Source organism: Lytechinus pictus, unplaced genomic scaffold, assembly GCF_037042905.1.
Source record: "Lytechinus pictus isolate F3 Inbred unplaced genomic scaffold, Lp3.0 scaffold_19, whole genome shotgun sequence".
Classification (NCBI taxonomy): Eukaryota; Metazoa; Echinodermata; class Echinoidea; order Temnopleuroida; family Toxopneustidae; genus Lytechinus; species Lytechinus pictus.
This window is the reverse complement of record NW_026974140.1, coordinates 19,542,287-19,559,338: the sequence shown is the minus strand read 5'-3', so window position 1 is coordinate 19,559,338 and position 17,052 is coordinate 19,542,287. Positions and strand designations below refer to the sequence as shown.

General features: G+C 33.5%; 1 protein-coding gene across 2 annotated transcripts; it reads left to right on the top strand.

The window, feature by feature from the left end:
- Window positions 1-587: 587 nt before the first annotated feature.
- On the top strand, window positions 588-16,561 carry LOC129260734 (arfaptin-2-like). Of its 2 annotated transcripts, none has more exons than XM_064114113.1 (5): window positions 588-670; window positions 6,754-6,935; window positions 7,798-8,156; window positions 9,005-9,179; window positions 11,900-16,561. In XM_064114113.1, exons 2-5 carry the CDS (start codon window positions 6,825-6,827, stop codon window positions 12,053-12,055), a joined length of 801 nt encoding a protein of 266 aa, XP_063970183.1. In that variant the 5' UTR covers window positions 588-670; window positions 6,754-6,824; the 3' UTR covers window positions 12,056-16,561. The 2 variants fall into 2 exon arrangements, with proteins under 2 accessions (XP_063970183.1, XP_063970182.1); XM_064114112.1 differs by lacking the exon at window positions 588-670 and adding an exon at window positions 4,652-4,754.
- Window positions 16,562-17,052: the final 491 nt, after the last annotated feature.

The following is a 17,052-nucleotide window of genomic DNA, read 5'->3' as shown; positions in this document are numbered from 1 at the left end:
TGGAAGTAATTCATTGATAATGAAGAGGATACATACATTGTAGTGGCAGGGTCAGTAATTTGTAGTCATGCTTGTATAAACATCAGGTACATGTATTGTAATAATGAGGAGGCTGGTTCTATTACACTCAGGGCTGTGTAATATAGGGAAAAACAGGTGTTTCATTATGTATTAATGCACATGTGTGATGCCTCACCAGACAAGGCTTCAAACATTGTCAAAACATGAAGATACATAGTATGTACACACGTGTGCATGTGGAATTCTTTGTCAACTTGAAATTCTCAATAAAAAACTACTTTATACAGTGAAATATTTTTCACGAAACTATAAGGTTCATGATTTTTAAGAAGTTATACTGTCCACATGTATGCTTTAAACATAAAAACATGCAAACATTCTGAAGCCTCTGAAAGTGGATGCTTTTTTCAGGTTTGCATGCATGCTTATAATGTACACAGAATAATATCATCCTGGTCCCATGCAGATGTACAATGACATCTGAATCCGATGTGTTTATCAGCTTTGGTCGTTTCTTCATAGGTTCTCCCCCAGTAGATTCAAATGATAATACTCTAGAATGATTTCATTGATCAATATCTTTAATACCAAGCTACCCGAGGTTCACGTCTTGTAGGTTCATATGCAAATAGACGTCCCTTCACCAAATGTAAGTGATGCATTCCAAATTGATGGTAAATTGGTTACACTAACAACAAACAAGTAAAGATATTTAAATCCTAATGTTTTAATCACTTTTTTGTTTATTTTTGTCTCATCTATTCTCACATGTACACACATGATTAATTTAACTTTGTCAGTGGCACCAAAAATTATTGTCAGTTGAACCCAGTTTCCTAATACTTAGCCTGATAAGATTCTTAAGAGGCATCTCTTTCATAGTAGACGGGTCAATATATGGTTTGACCCGGAACAAATTGCAACAAATGATTTTTCAACGGTATTTTGTACTATTTGACCTCAGGAATAACATACTAAAAATCTACCAAAATCCGCATCCGGGAAAGTGGTTATTTTCAAGATGGCGTCCAAGATGGCCGTCATTCACTAAAAATGGATATAACTCACTCATTATCCACCCTAGAATCCTATTTGGATTCATATTCCATGATCCAATGGGTAAAATAATTTATTTATACAAGTTAGAGTGAATATTAGCACTCCAGGGTACCAGGAAAATCCAAGATGGCGCCCAAAATGGTTGCCGTAGTCTAAAAAATCCACAATTCATCTATTACTTACTTAAGTGTCTTTAATTTGGTTTCCATTCGATTGTTTTAATGATGAAGTAGTACGTCGGGACAAGTTACAAGGGCAGCCAGTGGTCTGGTGTGCCGGAAAATACAAGATGGCTTCCAAAAATTGAGTTTAAAATGGCTGTTAATCCTTAAAATGGACATAGCTCATATCACATCCACCTGAGAGATAAGATTTTGATGTCTAGACCATGGTTCCAATGGTCAAATAATACATTGTGACAAGTTACAAGGACAGTCAGTGGTCCGGTATGTTAAAAAATCCAAGATGGCTTCCAAAAATGGAGTAAAAAAGGCTGTTGCTACTTAAAAAAAAACCAACATAGTTTGTTAAATATCCGGGAATATGATTTTTTGTGCCTATACCATGGTTAAATGGGTCACATAATAAATTGGGATAGGTTACAAGGACGTTTGGTGGTCAAGTATGTCCAAAAGTCCACGGTGGCTTAAAAAATAGTATCAATTAGCCGCGATGGTATTTAAAAATGGACATAGTTATGTTTTATTCGTCAAGGGCATATGATTTTGTTGCCTATATCATGGTTTCAAAAGGCAGAAAATTAGTTACAAGGACAGTCAGTGGTCCAGTAAGTCGAAAATCTAAGAAAGCTTCCAAAAATCGGAGTCTAAAATGACTGCTGTTACTTTAAAAATGGACATAGTTCCTTTAAAATCCACCTAGGAGATATGATTTCGGTGTCCACACTATGGTTTCATGATTAAAATAATACGTTTGGACTGGTTACATTGATATGCAGTTGTCCAGTTTGCCTAAAACACAAGAGGGTTTTTTAAAAAGGAATCTAAAACGACTCATATCATTCAATAGTGGTCAGAGTTCTACAATATTCATCTGCAAGAAATAATGTTGGTGTCCAAATTGTGGTATGAAGGGTCAAATAATACATTCGGAAAAGTAACAAGGATGGTTAGTACCCCATTTTGTCAAAGAATCCATGATGGATTCTAAAATTTCATCAAAATGGGTGCTGTTACCAACTCATGAAACAATATGATAACTTGTCCCCATGCATTTAAGTGTAGGCACCAAGATTATTTCTAACAGGTAGATATTATTTTTATGTAACGGTAGTCACTTTAGAACCCATTCTTAAGCCAACTTGGATTTCAAGGCAAAATGGATTGCTGCATATCATGGTAACCAGTCCCAAAGTATTGTTTGGCCCTTGAAACCCTAGTGTAGACACTAAAATAATATCCCCAAGGTGTATTGATAATGTTCTACATCCACTTTTAAGTAACAGCAGTCTTTAAGACCCCCCTTTTTAAAGCCATCTTTGATTTTTAGACATACCTGACACCTGACTGTCCTTTGAACTTATCCCAATGTATTGCTTGACCCTGTAAACTCTAGTATAGACAGCAAAATCATACCTCCAAGGTGTATTTATAATAAACTATGCATACTTTTAAACAGCAACAGTCAATTTACACCCCATTTTTTGAAGTAATCTTGTATTTTTTAACATACAGACAACTGACTGGTCTTGTAACTTACCCTAGTGTATTACTTGACCCTTTTAAACCATGCTTTTAACACCAAACTCATATTCCCCAGACAGATGTTAAACAAACTATGTCCTTATGTAAGTAACATTAGACATTTTCTTACTCCATTTTTGGAAGCCATCTTGTAATTTTGGACATACTAAGCCACTGACTGCCATTGTCTTGTCCTAATTTATTATTTGACCCTTGAAACCATAGTTTAGACACCGAAATCATATCTCACAGGCTGATTTAAAATGAGCTATGCCACTTTTAAGTATCAACCGCCATTTTAGAATCAAGTTTTGGAAGCCAACTTAGGTTTTTTGACCGACCAGGCCACTGACTGTCCTTGTAACTTGCCCTAATGTATTAATTGATCCTTGAAACTAGTGGTTTAGACACCAAAATCACCTTTCCAGGCCGATATGAAATGAGCTTTGTCCGTTTTAAGTATCAGCAGCGTATTTTTAAGACCAATTTTTGGACACCATCTTCGATTTTTGGACATACCAGACCATTGACTGTCGTTGTAACTTATCCTAATATATTTTTTGACCCTTGAAACCAGTGGTTTAGACATCAAAATCACATATCCCAGTCCAAAATGAAATGAGCTATGTCTGCTTTAAGTATAAGCAGCCATTTCAGAATCAATTTTTAGAATCCATCTTGGATTTTTGCACATACCAGCCCACTGACTTTCCTTGTAACTTGTCCCAATGTCTTATTTGACCATTGAAATCGTGGTCTAGACACCAAAATCATTATGTCCCAGGCGGATATGAAATGAACTATGTCCATTTTAATTATCAACAGCCATTTTAAACTCCGTTTTTGGAAGCAATCTTGGATTTTTGGACACACCAGACCACTGGCTGTCCTTGTAACTTGTTTCAATGTACTATTTCACTCTTAAAACCATTGAATGAAAAACAAATTTAGATGAATTGTGGATTTTCAGCCTACGGCAGCCATTTTGCGCGCCATCTTGGATTTGCCTGGTACACTGGAGGGCTTATAATTCTTTCTAGCCTAAATCAACTTTTGTACCCCAGACCATGGAATATAGAACGAAATAGGATTCTAGGGTGGATAATGTGTCAGTTGTATCAATTTTCAGTGAATGGCGGCTATCTTGGACGCCATCTTGAAAATAACCACTTTCCCGGATGCGGATTTTGGTAGATTTTTAGTATGTTATTCCTGAGGTCAAATAGTACAAAATACCGTTGAAAAATCATTTGTTGCAATTTGTTCCGGGTAAGGCTATTTTTGGTCGTATATTGACCCGTCTATAGGCATGTCTGGATGACAAGTATGATCAAGCAGTGTAGACAACCTCAGATATGAAATGTAGAGACAGAAACCAATCATCTGACTCTAACCTTTCAAACTGTGTTTAGTCTGATACTGATTTTGAAATAGAAAAGGGAAGACCATGCAGTGCGTGACTGATAATATGACTTGTGAATAAGCTTATTAGAACGGATACTGCAGTGTACATGTATTAAAACTAACAGTCATTTTTACCAGCCATGTAGTGGCTTGTCGACAAAGTAGATTTGAACAGAAAGCTACAGTTGTCTGTGATACAGACAAGAGTCCTCAATGCAGGACTGAGGAGTGAGACTTGGCATGTCTGAGTACCATCATGTACTATACATAATTATGTACAGTGCATGTGGAACCCTTAATTAATTTACATCAGATTTGAATTGATAATATTATGCCACCTCCTTATCTGCACACACACTCTCATTTTAACCAGCTTTTATCACATTCTACATGGATCCCTTCATCTCTCATTTTTATTTAATTCTTATTTTTGGGGATGAAGGTAGCCTATGTATTGTTTAACCTTCTCAGTAGCTTTCATGCATGCTAACTTTACTCCATTTAGAATCTCACACCTGTTTGAATTTATCTTTTCCATACTCACAGAGGGAGAACAAGAAAGTGAACGTAAGCTAACATCTGTACTATTTATCATTCAGCATGCTTCCCATAACCCATGAGTGATTGTTTTTGTCTGTCATAGCTATTTTCTTTGTTTTAGGTGCATCTAAGCCTACATGTATGATGTTTTGTGTTTGTTACATGTACAGTGTATGTATGTGTACAATGTATACGTATTTTTTTTTCAGAATTATTTTTCTTCATTGGGACAGTAGTTAATTGACAAAATTAATCAAAACTTAAAGGGGAATCCAACCCAAAGAAAAACTTGTTCGTAGAGGAAAAAGAAAAATCAGACAAGTTGATAGGTGAAAGTTTGAACAATATCAGACAAACAATAAGAAAGTTATGAATTTTTAAAAGTTGTAAATAATATATAGGTAATCACTGTACTCATGGAAACTTCAAATTGGCCACATGTGATGTCATAGTGATGTACATGGAAGGCAAGGACTACTCAACCATGTACTCCAATACATAAAATGGCTAAATGTTGTTTTTTCAAAAGTTTTACTTCAAATTATATTTTTCTTAAACAATATACTACTTGGGTTATACTGCCCCAGGGGAATGGTTACTTCTTTAATAGGAGAACCTCAACTCCCTGATAATTAAGTACATGGCCTATGGGAAAGTTGTCCTTGCCCCTTGTCATAATTTACTTGTTAAACCCAGTTGCCAATTTGAAATCTACATAGTCTGAAGGATCTCAATTTTAAAGTAGCCATAATATTGTTAGTCTGATTTTCACCATTTTGTTTAATTTATTTTTCTCCTTTCCCACACATTTTATGACCAAGGCTGGATTCCCCTTTAATATTCCAAATGGAAATACAAAGTAATGATTCGTGTGTGTGTATGTGTTTTTCTGGTCTACATTGTACATGTGCATTACAATGCACCTATATTGTTTCAGGAAATATACATGTAGATTGAAATTCATAGATTTTGAGGCAATTTACAGTTCTTCTCTGTGAACCTACATGTAATACTGTACTGAAAATGATGACTTCCCTGCCTTGTAATAAGTTTGATTTTCCAGAATCCTTTCAAAATGAAGAAATTGCATTTAGAAAATGATTTTGTGCTGCTTTTTGAAGGTGATAATTTATATCAAAACAATGCAAATCATAGTTTTTACATACATGTACATGTACACATTTAATGGGTACCAGCAGATATCGCATATTTCGCTGATCAAATCCCCCTTAATCTCTTATTAATGGTCTTACATGTACACGTATTAAGCTGTAAATGCCTACAGTGACACATTTAACAATCTGCTTGTAAGACAAGAAAGATGAACATTTGTGTATTATACCTGGAATAGATGGATATTTCTTCTTCTTTTTTCCAAGTATGAATTGATGAACGTACTGTGATAGTGTATTTTAGAATTACCAGTAGGCCTACAGTTGTACATGTAGTTACAGAGTGAATTTTGATAGTAGATTGTGTGTGTTGCATTTATATATTTTGTCCTGTATTTGTGTGCGAAATATTTACTCTGGTCTGTGTGTAGTGCTACATGTAGTTAGTATGATCTTATTTAATCATGGCACATTTCTAATTCTAATACATTTTTAATTTTCATATTGATTGTTGGTAACTTGATATAATGAAAAATGTAAAAGAAAAATGAAATATTTTATTTTGTGTAGTTTATAAATAAAATGATAGCTTGTTGAAATATTCAGATTGAATACAAATTGTTTTGTTATTTACTAGTTTGCTTGGAAAAGAATTTCCTTGAAATATATTCCATGGCCGATTGGCAGATACAATGAACATATAATGTTGTATTTTGTAACTTTTGTTTGTATTAGTTGTGTACAATTGCTAGTCATGTGAGTTATTGATTTAACAAGGTAGTAATGTTTACAGTTTATGAAATTCATGTAAGACAAAATCAAAGCTTTTATCAGCATGAATCAATGAATGAATAAGTCTACAATTTGAAATGCTACATGTAAAACATGCATCACCTTATTTTTCTTTTCTTTAGCATCACCTATACCAGGCCAAAAATCATCAACAGATTCACCAGTAGAGAGTGGTCATGGTTATAGCAATCCAATGTCAGGTTCTAATGGAGACCAGACCTCATCAGCTATGGCTAAGGCTAAACTTGATAGCTTCAAGAACTGGAGTATCTCAACATATAAATGTACTAGACAAATGGTACAGGTAGGTAGACTAAGGACTGGTCCTAATAAGAACAGGTCTGTAGGTCTTACACGTATATCACTTTTAAGATGGTGCTTATTGATAACTGAAAATACTTTTCTCTTAGAATTGGTCATAAAATAATGTGTCTGTTGATGTATACCGGTACTGCGTTTTAAAGTAAAATCAGTTTCAATTTTCTGATAAAATGTATGTTTTGTTTAATAATTAGTACCAGTATGTAATATCACATGACGTAATGTACAGTGTATGACCCAGTTGCTAGAATTTGAATTCACAAGATTAAAACTTTAAACAATCCATAATCTTATGCTCTGATGGATTTTTACCCAAATGTGATGAAACATTTTCTCCCATTTTTTTTTTCTTTTCTCAAAATCAACTTGACTTCAGGGTGAACATCCCCTTCAATATATATGCAGTTGATATAAGATTATTTGTGGCAATTAGATTTGCTAATCTGTTCTGAACATTTACGATATAAATATAGTTGCAGTGACCACTGATTTCATGAGAAAGTATTTAACACCAAGGTCAATTGTCACTGTATCATTTTAGATCTAGATTTGTTAAAGTTACATAAACTTTTTGAAAAAAATGAAATCTGATCTGAAAAACAATCACAGATGAGCTTATGTGGGACAATGTATTATTTCTGCTTGGTATAAGACCCAGCATCTGGCTGGAATACCATGCTTAGTATCTCAATTTCTCAACACTTACACGATTTCTTCTATAAACCTTTAATAAGTACATTTTCATTGTACATGTACAGACACTTGGGTGGTTATTTTATTGGATTCTGTAGGAATCAATCTTGAAATCACAACAATTGTGTTTTATTTATTCTTTAACATGACAGGAGAAGCTTGGTAAGGCTTCTAGGACTGTAGACCTTCAGCTTGAAGCACAGATTGAGGTCTTACGGGACACTCAACGGAAGTATGCCCATATCCTCAAGCTAACCAGAGCCCTGACCAATCAATTCTACCTGGTAGTCCAGACACAAAGATCTCTTGGTGATGCTTTTGGTGAGCTATCTCAGAAGTCACCAGAGCTACAGGAAGAGTTCACGTATAATGCTGAGACACAGAAATCACTTTGCCTAAATGGAGAAACATTGCTTAGCGCCCTCAATTTCTTTACATCAAGTGTTAGTACACTCTGCAATAAGACAATGGAAGACACACTGCTCACTGTGAAGCTCTATGAGTCAGCAAGGTAATTAATTATTGATAGTATCTCTGGCCCAATATGTGTCTGGATTGAAGCAGGCTTCACGCCTGCAATTTGAAGGTGCCCTCAATCATTATACCCTTTTACACATGGGCTGAGGCTCGCAATTGTGTGTCTACACTTTGGCTGGCTTCACATCACCTATTCATATGATGCAAGTCACATGATTTTTCATTGAAACATTGTGTGTTGTTTTTTCATGGCTCGTAGCTATTACTATTGTTCACTATCACTTCCGCCTATAAACCTGCCTGAGTCCACATGGGGGTGTTAGTCAAACCAACTGCTGGACTGAGGCCGGACTCACTCAGGCTTCAAACGACATCCAGAAGTGAGTCAGTCAAATTCGGTGTCAGTCAGGCTTAAAAAGGGGGCATGTTAGACATATTTGAGCCGCTTTTGGGGCCGGCCTCAGTCCAATTTTGATGCATATGTAATGGGCTTGTGATAACATTGAGCATATTTTGGAGAGAAGGTTATGGGTTTCTTCTTTACACAATCAGTCTTTTGTTATAGTAGCATCACCAATGCTGGCTCACTTCCGTCAACTCAATGCACCAAAGACATGAATTCTTCTTCAATGGCATTAATCGAAGGAATGTGAACCCCCCCCAAAAAAAAAAAAAGTAATATAATTTTAAAAAATTAAAAATTAAATAAATAAGTAAATGAATTACATACACAAAGAGAGAGTTGATGTCACACACTCACTGCTTATCTTTTTATTTCATTATGTGAATAAAACATATTTCAGTTTTTGTAGATCTGGCAATTGAATGACAATAAATTATAAATTTGTATTATTATTTGGTATATTTGTATAATCTGTGCAGGATAGAGTATGATGCTTACAGAGCCGACATGGAACATTTATCATTAGCACCTAAAGATGCTCAGACCCAGGCTAGACTTCATGAAGCAAGACAGAAATATGAAACACAAAAAGAGAAGTTTGATAAGCTGAGACAAGATGTATCAGTCAAGCTAAGATTCCTGGATGAAAACAAGGTGTGTAGAATCATTGAAACCTGTTTAATGGAATTTTCACCATACCATTTTGCTTTCGTTAGGGATTGAGACATTTGTATTACTCTCTTACAGTCATAATCCAAACACTTAGCCCTTATTAAACTGGGGGGGGGGGCAATTTGACCCCCCCCCCCCCCTTGACAAATTTCGCCGCTGCGCAAAATCTTTTGACCGCGCAGCTCGCTGAATTTTTACTTTCAAGTCTTGCCCATCTTTTGAGACGAAATTTGCGACGCCCAGGTATGCAGTTCCAAAATTACGCAATATTTTGTTAGCACGTGTCGGTCCCAAAATTGCTCGAAAACGTGATTACATGTACAAAGTCAATGCAAATTGTGTTTTTCAACCAAAAATCTTAAATGTATGATTATTTGTACTTTTGCTGGTTTAGATGGATTTATTTTATGTTATTTATGATCGTTAAAGAGTCCCCGACAAAGTTCATCGAATAAAAAAAACAAAGGTTTGAAAAAACAAAGAAATACATAAGAATTAAAAAAACAATAAGATACTTAGGAAATTAATAATTTTTTTGTAGATTTTGTTCAAAATGTAAAAATCTATATGTTCACCAAAAATTAGCATTCTGCTAGCTTTATATATTGAGTTAAAGGCAAAAACAAACAATAAATCAAAATTAGGGCAAATTTTATACGCTAATTTGCATAATTAATTAATTAACAAAATATAAGCGATTAATTTTTTGAAAATTTTACTATACAGTCTTGTAGTTTACATCCGGCTCTACGTACGTGCAAATTTTTGCGGCGATCGCGCAATCAACGGCCGAGATCTGAGGGGGGGTTAAATTGACCCCCCCCCCCCCCCCCCCCAGTATTTGTTGGTCTGAAATAGCCCAGTTAAGATAGGTTTAAAGAAGAACTGCCCTACTTTTCCACAGATTGAATTATTAATTAGATCGCAAGAAACAAAAAAAATGAAAACAATTTCACAAGTGCAACAATTTCTAGCACTGTGTGCTGTTTTCTTCTTGGTTAGCTTGTGTTGTTACCAATTGGTTTTGTTTTCTTTTTTTCCTGCCTAGAAATCCCTTTGTTGCTTTCCCTGTGTTCAGATTCCTGAATAATTGTGGAGGACATATTTACAATACATGGACTGTAAAGGGATGTCTCTTTTCAGCCAAAATTAAAAACAGAATGTTAAATTTTTTCAACATTTTTTTTAGCTACAGAAAACACAATTTTGGTATACAAAAAAGGGTCTGTTGTATATAGATGATTTTCCTACTTTTTATCAATCGTAAGTTTAATTCCTAAATGAAAGAATTGCAATAACAGGTTAATTTTAATTTGTATTTTGAAACCTCACCTCTCCAATAAAATCATCCAGGGAGTCATTTACATAGTCTTACTATACAGTGCATATCAAAAAAAAGTTTACACTTTGAAAAAATCCTGTAAAATTATACATTTGTAATATTCTGAAGATTTTTTTAACATTGGTACATATCCATTTAAGCAAATGACCATATAACTGTCGAAACATATTTCCGCTTGAGTGGGCACCACTTACTTTTGAAAATTTAGTGAAAAATGATTTGCGCAGAACTTTGAAATAGTTATGCAAATAAAAGAAGACCTTAATCATGAAGAAAACGTGGAATTTAGCTAGTAAAATTGATTTGAAGATATCTTTTACCTTTTTAAACTTGTTTCCTTGCCCAAAACACTTCGAAGAGTGCATTGTGCCCCACCCCACTCCCCTACACACAGAGGCCATCGAGACGATATTTGCTTTACACTAAGCTGTGATTTACATGAAATGGCTTAGGCTTGATTTTAATTTTGTTAATCATTGTCAAGCTTGGGAAAAGTGTGGAGAAACAAGTATTAAATGAAAAATGAAATGTAAACCCACTTTAAATGATAAACTCAGTGAAAAAATGCTGGAAATGTCTGATATAAACTTTGTTCAGATTCAGTTATGTCCTCAGATCCAGCTCGCACAAAAAAGAGTAAAGGTTTTGCTTACTAAATGTTGAAATTTCAATTCGGGTGGCAAAATTGTTGCAAAATGTTTGAATGTATCCGTATTATTTCAATTGACTAAAAGTGCAAGGGAAACGTATGAGAAATGTTTCGCAGGGTAAGTTTGATTTCGCCCTTTCCCCTTGACACAGCGTGAAAACGAGCATTTCTGTGCAAACAGATTTCTGCAAGCTTTATAAAAATGGACAGTGCTCACTCAAGTGTAACATTCTGTCAAAACCTTTAGTTTCATCGGATAGATGAGACCCAAACCCAAGATTATATGTGAAAAATTTACCCACATGTTGTATATTTTTGAATTCCCAGGGCTTTTTCAAAGTGTAAACTTTTTTTTTATACGCACTGTAGATTGAAACTCAAATTGTAAATGGTCACAAGTTTGGAATTTAAGATCAAATGCAATTTGAGTTTGATATAAGTCATTTCAATGTTTATTTTGCAAATATGATTGAAAAATACAAGAAACATTGTACTGTATATGAGTTGATACAAAATCAATTGTGTGGCTTTCCACAAAGGTTATAAAAAACCTGTAATGCTGGATCGCCAAAACATAGTTTATCACAATCATTTGTAAGACAAAATATATTCTTGTTAGAATGATAATGTTATTGCAGTATTTTCTTCCTCATTTTACTTCTATGACTTAAACAAAGACATTACTCAAACTTTTTCTATGTCATGTTTTAGGTGAAGGTGATGCATAAGCAATTACTGTTGTTCCATAATGCTGTAGCAGCCTATTTCTCTGGTAATCAACAAGCACTTCAAGCAACACTCAAGCAGTTTAATATCAAACCTAAAGCACCTAGTGAGATGCAACCATCATTCCTTGAAAAACAGTAGAAATCATGTGACCCTTGTTCTACCAATCCCTGATCAGTACACATACACATGTAGGTGAAAGTAGGCTATGGCAATACAAAGTTATAATTAATAATGTAATAATGATAGTGACAGCAACTTTTATTGTAATCTGGTTACTTTTAAAGGGGTTTATGCATATATATCTAAACATACTACCCAAACATTAAATTCAATCAGTTGACCATTATCAATATCCTGGCTTCTGGGGAGTATTTCACTCATTTATCATGTGAGGTATTCACAGTGCTTGACAAAGTATCCCCATTGGAAAAGTTTACCAAGGATCATTGACTGCATGCTTTCATACCATCATGGCTTGCTCCAAGCTACAGAGTCAGAGGTTTGTTGGTCGTTTGTTGGTGATGTAAAAGATCATTTCCAATACCCAAATAACTGCAGGTTTGTCAAAACCAATTTTCATATCAACAGTATCAATTCAGTGATTTGTAGAACATAGGTTTGTTATTACTAATAGAATACCTATATCTTGTGAACGCTTTTTGTCTTGTATTCATTTCATGTGATATTATTTCTGTACTCAGACCTGCCATTACTTTTTTGTGATTTGTGATTTCTTTTTAACCTTTTCCTACAAAACACAGATACCTGTAACATTTCTTATTCTTTATTTATTTATGCTTATTCTGGAATAATGACAAATTTGTTTTAAATATGTGAAGCTCACTCAAGAATAGTGTTTCGACTGAAACTAGACTATGCATGTCATTGTGCCAAAATAGCAGATGGAGGAAGAAAATCAATAACAGAGGAATTAAGTATTGGGAGACACGCAGAATCATTTTAAATATCTTTGGAATAAGGATTTATAGAATATATTCAATTACATTCAGGGTGTATTAATGTAATATTGATAAGTTTCAGAAACTGCCCACAATTATGTATACATCTAGAAAGTCATATTTTCAGCTAGAAATATTACCCATGGAATGATTAATCTTGTATATGTTGCCTTTGTCTTTTTGCATGCCTTAAATTTATATCTAAAATAAGCCATTCCAAAATTATCAGACAATACAACCCAATTTTCTGTTTGATATACAGTGATATTTAGAGGTAAAGATGTATAGCTAAATAGTTGTACAGGTTTCAAAATAAGTACTATTGGTGAATATGTTTTTACCTGATGAAAGACATTTCTAGTAATCTCATTTCCTCAGGGCCCTGTTGCATAATACTTCTATGGTATCTTTGCCATTCAATCATAGCTGCCATGGCAACCATGCTCGACAGTAAGTCAATGATTCTATGGAAACGGATGACAACTTTTCCATAGTAATCATTTTCGCAATAGGGTGCTGAAACAAAGTTTCATATTTTAATATATGTACCCTTTATTACACCAATTAAAAACTGTTTATGTTAATATGTTTCTTAAGAATATATATATTTAATTGAGAGTATATACATTGAATTATATTACCCCCTCCCTTCATACAGTGTAATAATGAAGGTGTACAGTGTAAATGATAGGTTCTGTACAGTACTCTTCTGGGGATTTTTATCGTCAAATGTGAAAAGAAACATGAAAGTAGAAATATGATTCTAGATATTTGATGACTAGATCAAATTTATTTTGCAAGATCTCTGTTAGCCATAATGGGATGCTTTTGAATTATGCTAGAAATCCTTACTATTCATTCATTAATGTTACAGGTTTGCAATTCTTAAGATATGTTAATTCTTAGTTTAATTCAGGAAATGTTATGCACTCCTCACAATGATCACTGATTGATTACAAAAGTTTTTCAACAACACAATTTTTTTCAGTATTTTTTTTCACCGTTGCCTCATGAAAAAAATGTAGTAAACATAAAATATAGAGTGTTAGCAAAGTTTAGACATTTTAAGCTTCCCTTTATTTACAGCACAGACTTACGCTATGGCTTTAGATCATCTTTAATAGGCAATGGGTTTACCCACTGTCTACCTTGACTGATTAATTAATGTACTAGTATTACATCTTTGGAGTTAGAAGATGTAATATTCAATGGCCTAGTGACGTTGAAAAATACCCCCAAATCAGCCCGGAATGTTTTATGATATTTTAGAAGCATGTTATTCCCACTCAACATGAGTGATTATATCTTGGGACATCTTTAACTTTAAGTGTTTTTTTATTTTATGTGTGCTGAAAAGGTCATACATTTATTATCATATTAAGTGAATGTTAAGATTTTGGTACATTAATGTCTTGCATTTTTTTTTCATATCAATGTTACTGGTGCTGGTCTGAGAAAATAGTAGATAACTAGATACAGTATTATTTGAAACCTTGCCCCTTTACTAATTATCTTATAGGTAATCTTTCTAAATAGTGATAACAAAATTATAAATCAATCTCAATTTGTCTCCTGTATTCCATATTTTCTTTTAACCCTTTTTTGTCATAGATTTATAGTAATTACAAGATAGCTATATGATTTTTTACCATCATTAGCAATATATGTATATCTGAATATTTCATTTTTTTTCTTTAAGAAGGCATTTTATGTTACATTTAAGATCTGCTTCTCCTAGTATGATATTGGTATAATATATCATGTAATCCCATTGCTTGCATTTGATTTTAGCTGAGATTATTTACTTTGTCTTTGCATATTACTCTGTTGGCTACTGGAACAAGATAAACCCTGTACAAAGCCTACAGGAATTACAGAACTCAGTAGGGTTACCGTAAATGTTCTTGTTTATACTCTCTACTTCCACGTAATCTATGGTTATACAATCCTGATTTACTTTTGCTAATGCTTACATTTAAAATGGCGAGTCCGTTATGTTAAGTAAGACCATTTATTATTGAACTAATTTCTTTAACACAAGGTATTCTGAATGAAAAGTGGATATGAAGATCAGGATTCGATTATACAAACTTTAGTATATTGTGTTCCATGCAATCAATTGCAATGAATTGCAAACAATAAACAGTCAGGTAAGGTTAGTGTTATGGGGCCCTGGCCTTTAATGTTGTCATAATTGATTTCATAGTAAATTACTTATAAACAGATTTTAAAAAAACAAAAGGACTAAAATTATAACTTAAAAAATATGTAAGTGATAACAACTTTTGTGGAACATATCACATTTTTGCAGGTAAATATTAATATTGTAGCTTGGGTGCAAAAAATTATCTTGGAGCTCAATAAGTGCCAGAATATTGCTTCCATAAATTGTTTCCTTTGACATTGTGTAGTGGTTTCATGGTTTGAGATCAAATGCTGGGATTATAGCATAACAGTTTATAAAATAACTAGTCTTTAAAAAAAGAAATCCCCAAAATATGAGATACACAGTGATGTATTATTCATATACATATGTAACACTAAATGCTGTAACATAAACATTGTTTAAAGGGGTTAACAAGTTGCAATATATAGAGCAGTTATAGAGCAGTCATTAAATTATCTAATGATAAAGACAGAAGAAATTTAAGTTGTAGTAAATGCCATAGTTTCAAGTATCTTTTTTATTCATCGTTTGTCATACCGAAATACATTCCTGTATATAGTGAACTTATTTCAGACTGATTATAGAAATGGTGATGGGAAAGGGCCAGTTTAGAAACTTGTTTGATTATATTTCAAAGTCAAAATAAAACCAATTTTTATTTCATCTTTTTATTGATGTTTTCTTGGTTAAAGAGTGCAATGTAATCAAATTATTCTTTTGACAAAATATTTCACTTTATATTTCATTAATTATGTTTGTGTTACAAGGGGCTATGTTAGATTCTTGTAGAAAGCAATATATATATATAAATGATATCTGTAAAATTCATAACAAAATATATTTCAATCATGTTGATAAAAATGAAACCAGTCCTGCAATAAGTGATTTAGACCTTTTTTTATCAATAATAAATGCTAAAATGCTTTAGCAAAAACAACCCTCAGCCAATCCGATGGCTCCAATTCAAGAGCTTGTGATAGTAGCATTTATCTAAACGTTGATCACAGAGCTTTATGGAACAAGGATGTTAGCTGTTCCATCTTGTCACGAAGAGTTTTTATCTTCTTTGTTGATGGTTTAACTGTTCATATTCATTTTAAAATTCCATTGAAAAGGCTTACCAGAGAATGGAATATCAGACTCCTGGATAAAGAAAACTGAGCTTTTTTGTTATTTTGTTGATGAGTAGAGACATAGCCATCAATAAAAGAGATGAATTTTTGACAATGAGTGCAAATACCCCTGTATTAATTACTTGGTATAATCATACTAGTATGACTTTCTTTTATGCCTGGAGCTGGGTTGACTGCTTTAGTTGAATTTACATATCCAGTAGAAGAAGCTAACCAATAATTTTGATATCTAACTTGCATGAATTTGAATTAGTGGGACTGGTAATTTGTCATAATATATTTGACTATTTCCTTTATTAATGTACATAGAATTGTGTATGGTATACCTTGTGTTCCTACTTCTTGAATTAAAGTCCGTTTCTTATTGCAAAATATAACAAATTAAGTTTCATTTCATGTGTTTTTGTAGTTTATTTATATTAATCATGATCATCTTGGGTGCTAATGTTCTTGATTACCTGCACACCTGCAAACTGTGTTGGGGAAGGGGCTGGAACAGTCTTTACTCCGTGTCAATATTTTTGTACTGTAAGGGAAATTGAGGAATGTCTTTTTTATACAATTTCAGACTCATCTGTATAATAATAGAATAGTAAAGATTGTCATGGTTTACATTTGAGGATTCTTAATTTATGAAATATGAATATATTATTAACCTAGTTTCCCCGCCAAGTTTTCCGTGGCTAGCTGGAGGCCGAGTCGTAATATTGAAGAAAAAAAATCTATGAATAAAAAAAGGTATGACAGATTATGATCAATGCAATACATGCGAATTTTAATCAATTATCGAAGATGTTGCATGCGAATGCAAATGGGGGGGGGGGAATGAGATTTTGTATGAAAATGTTAGAATATAAAACGACTTAGAGGAACTTT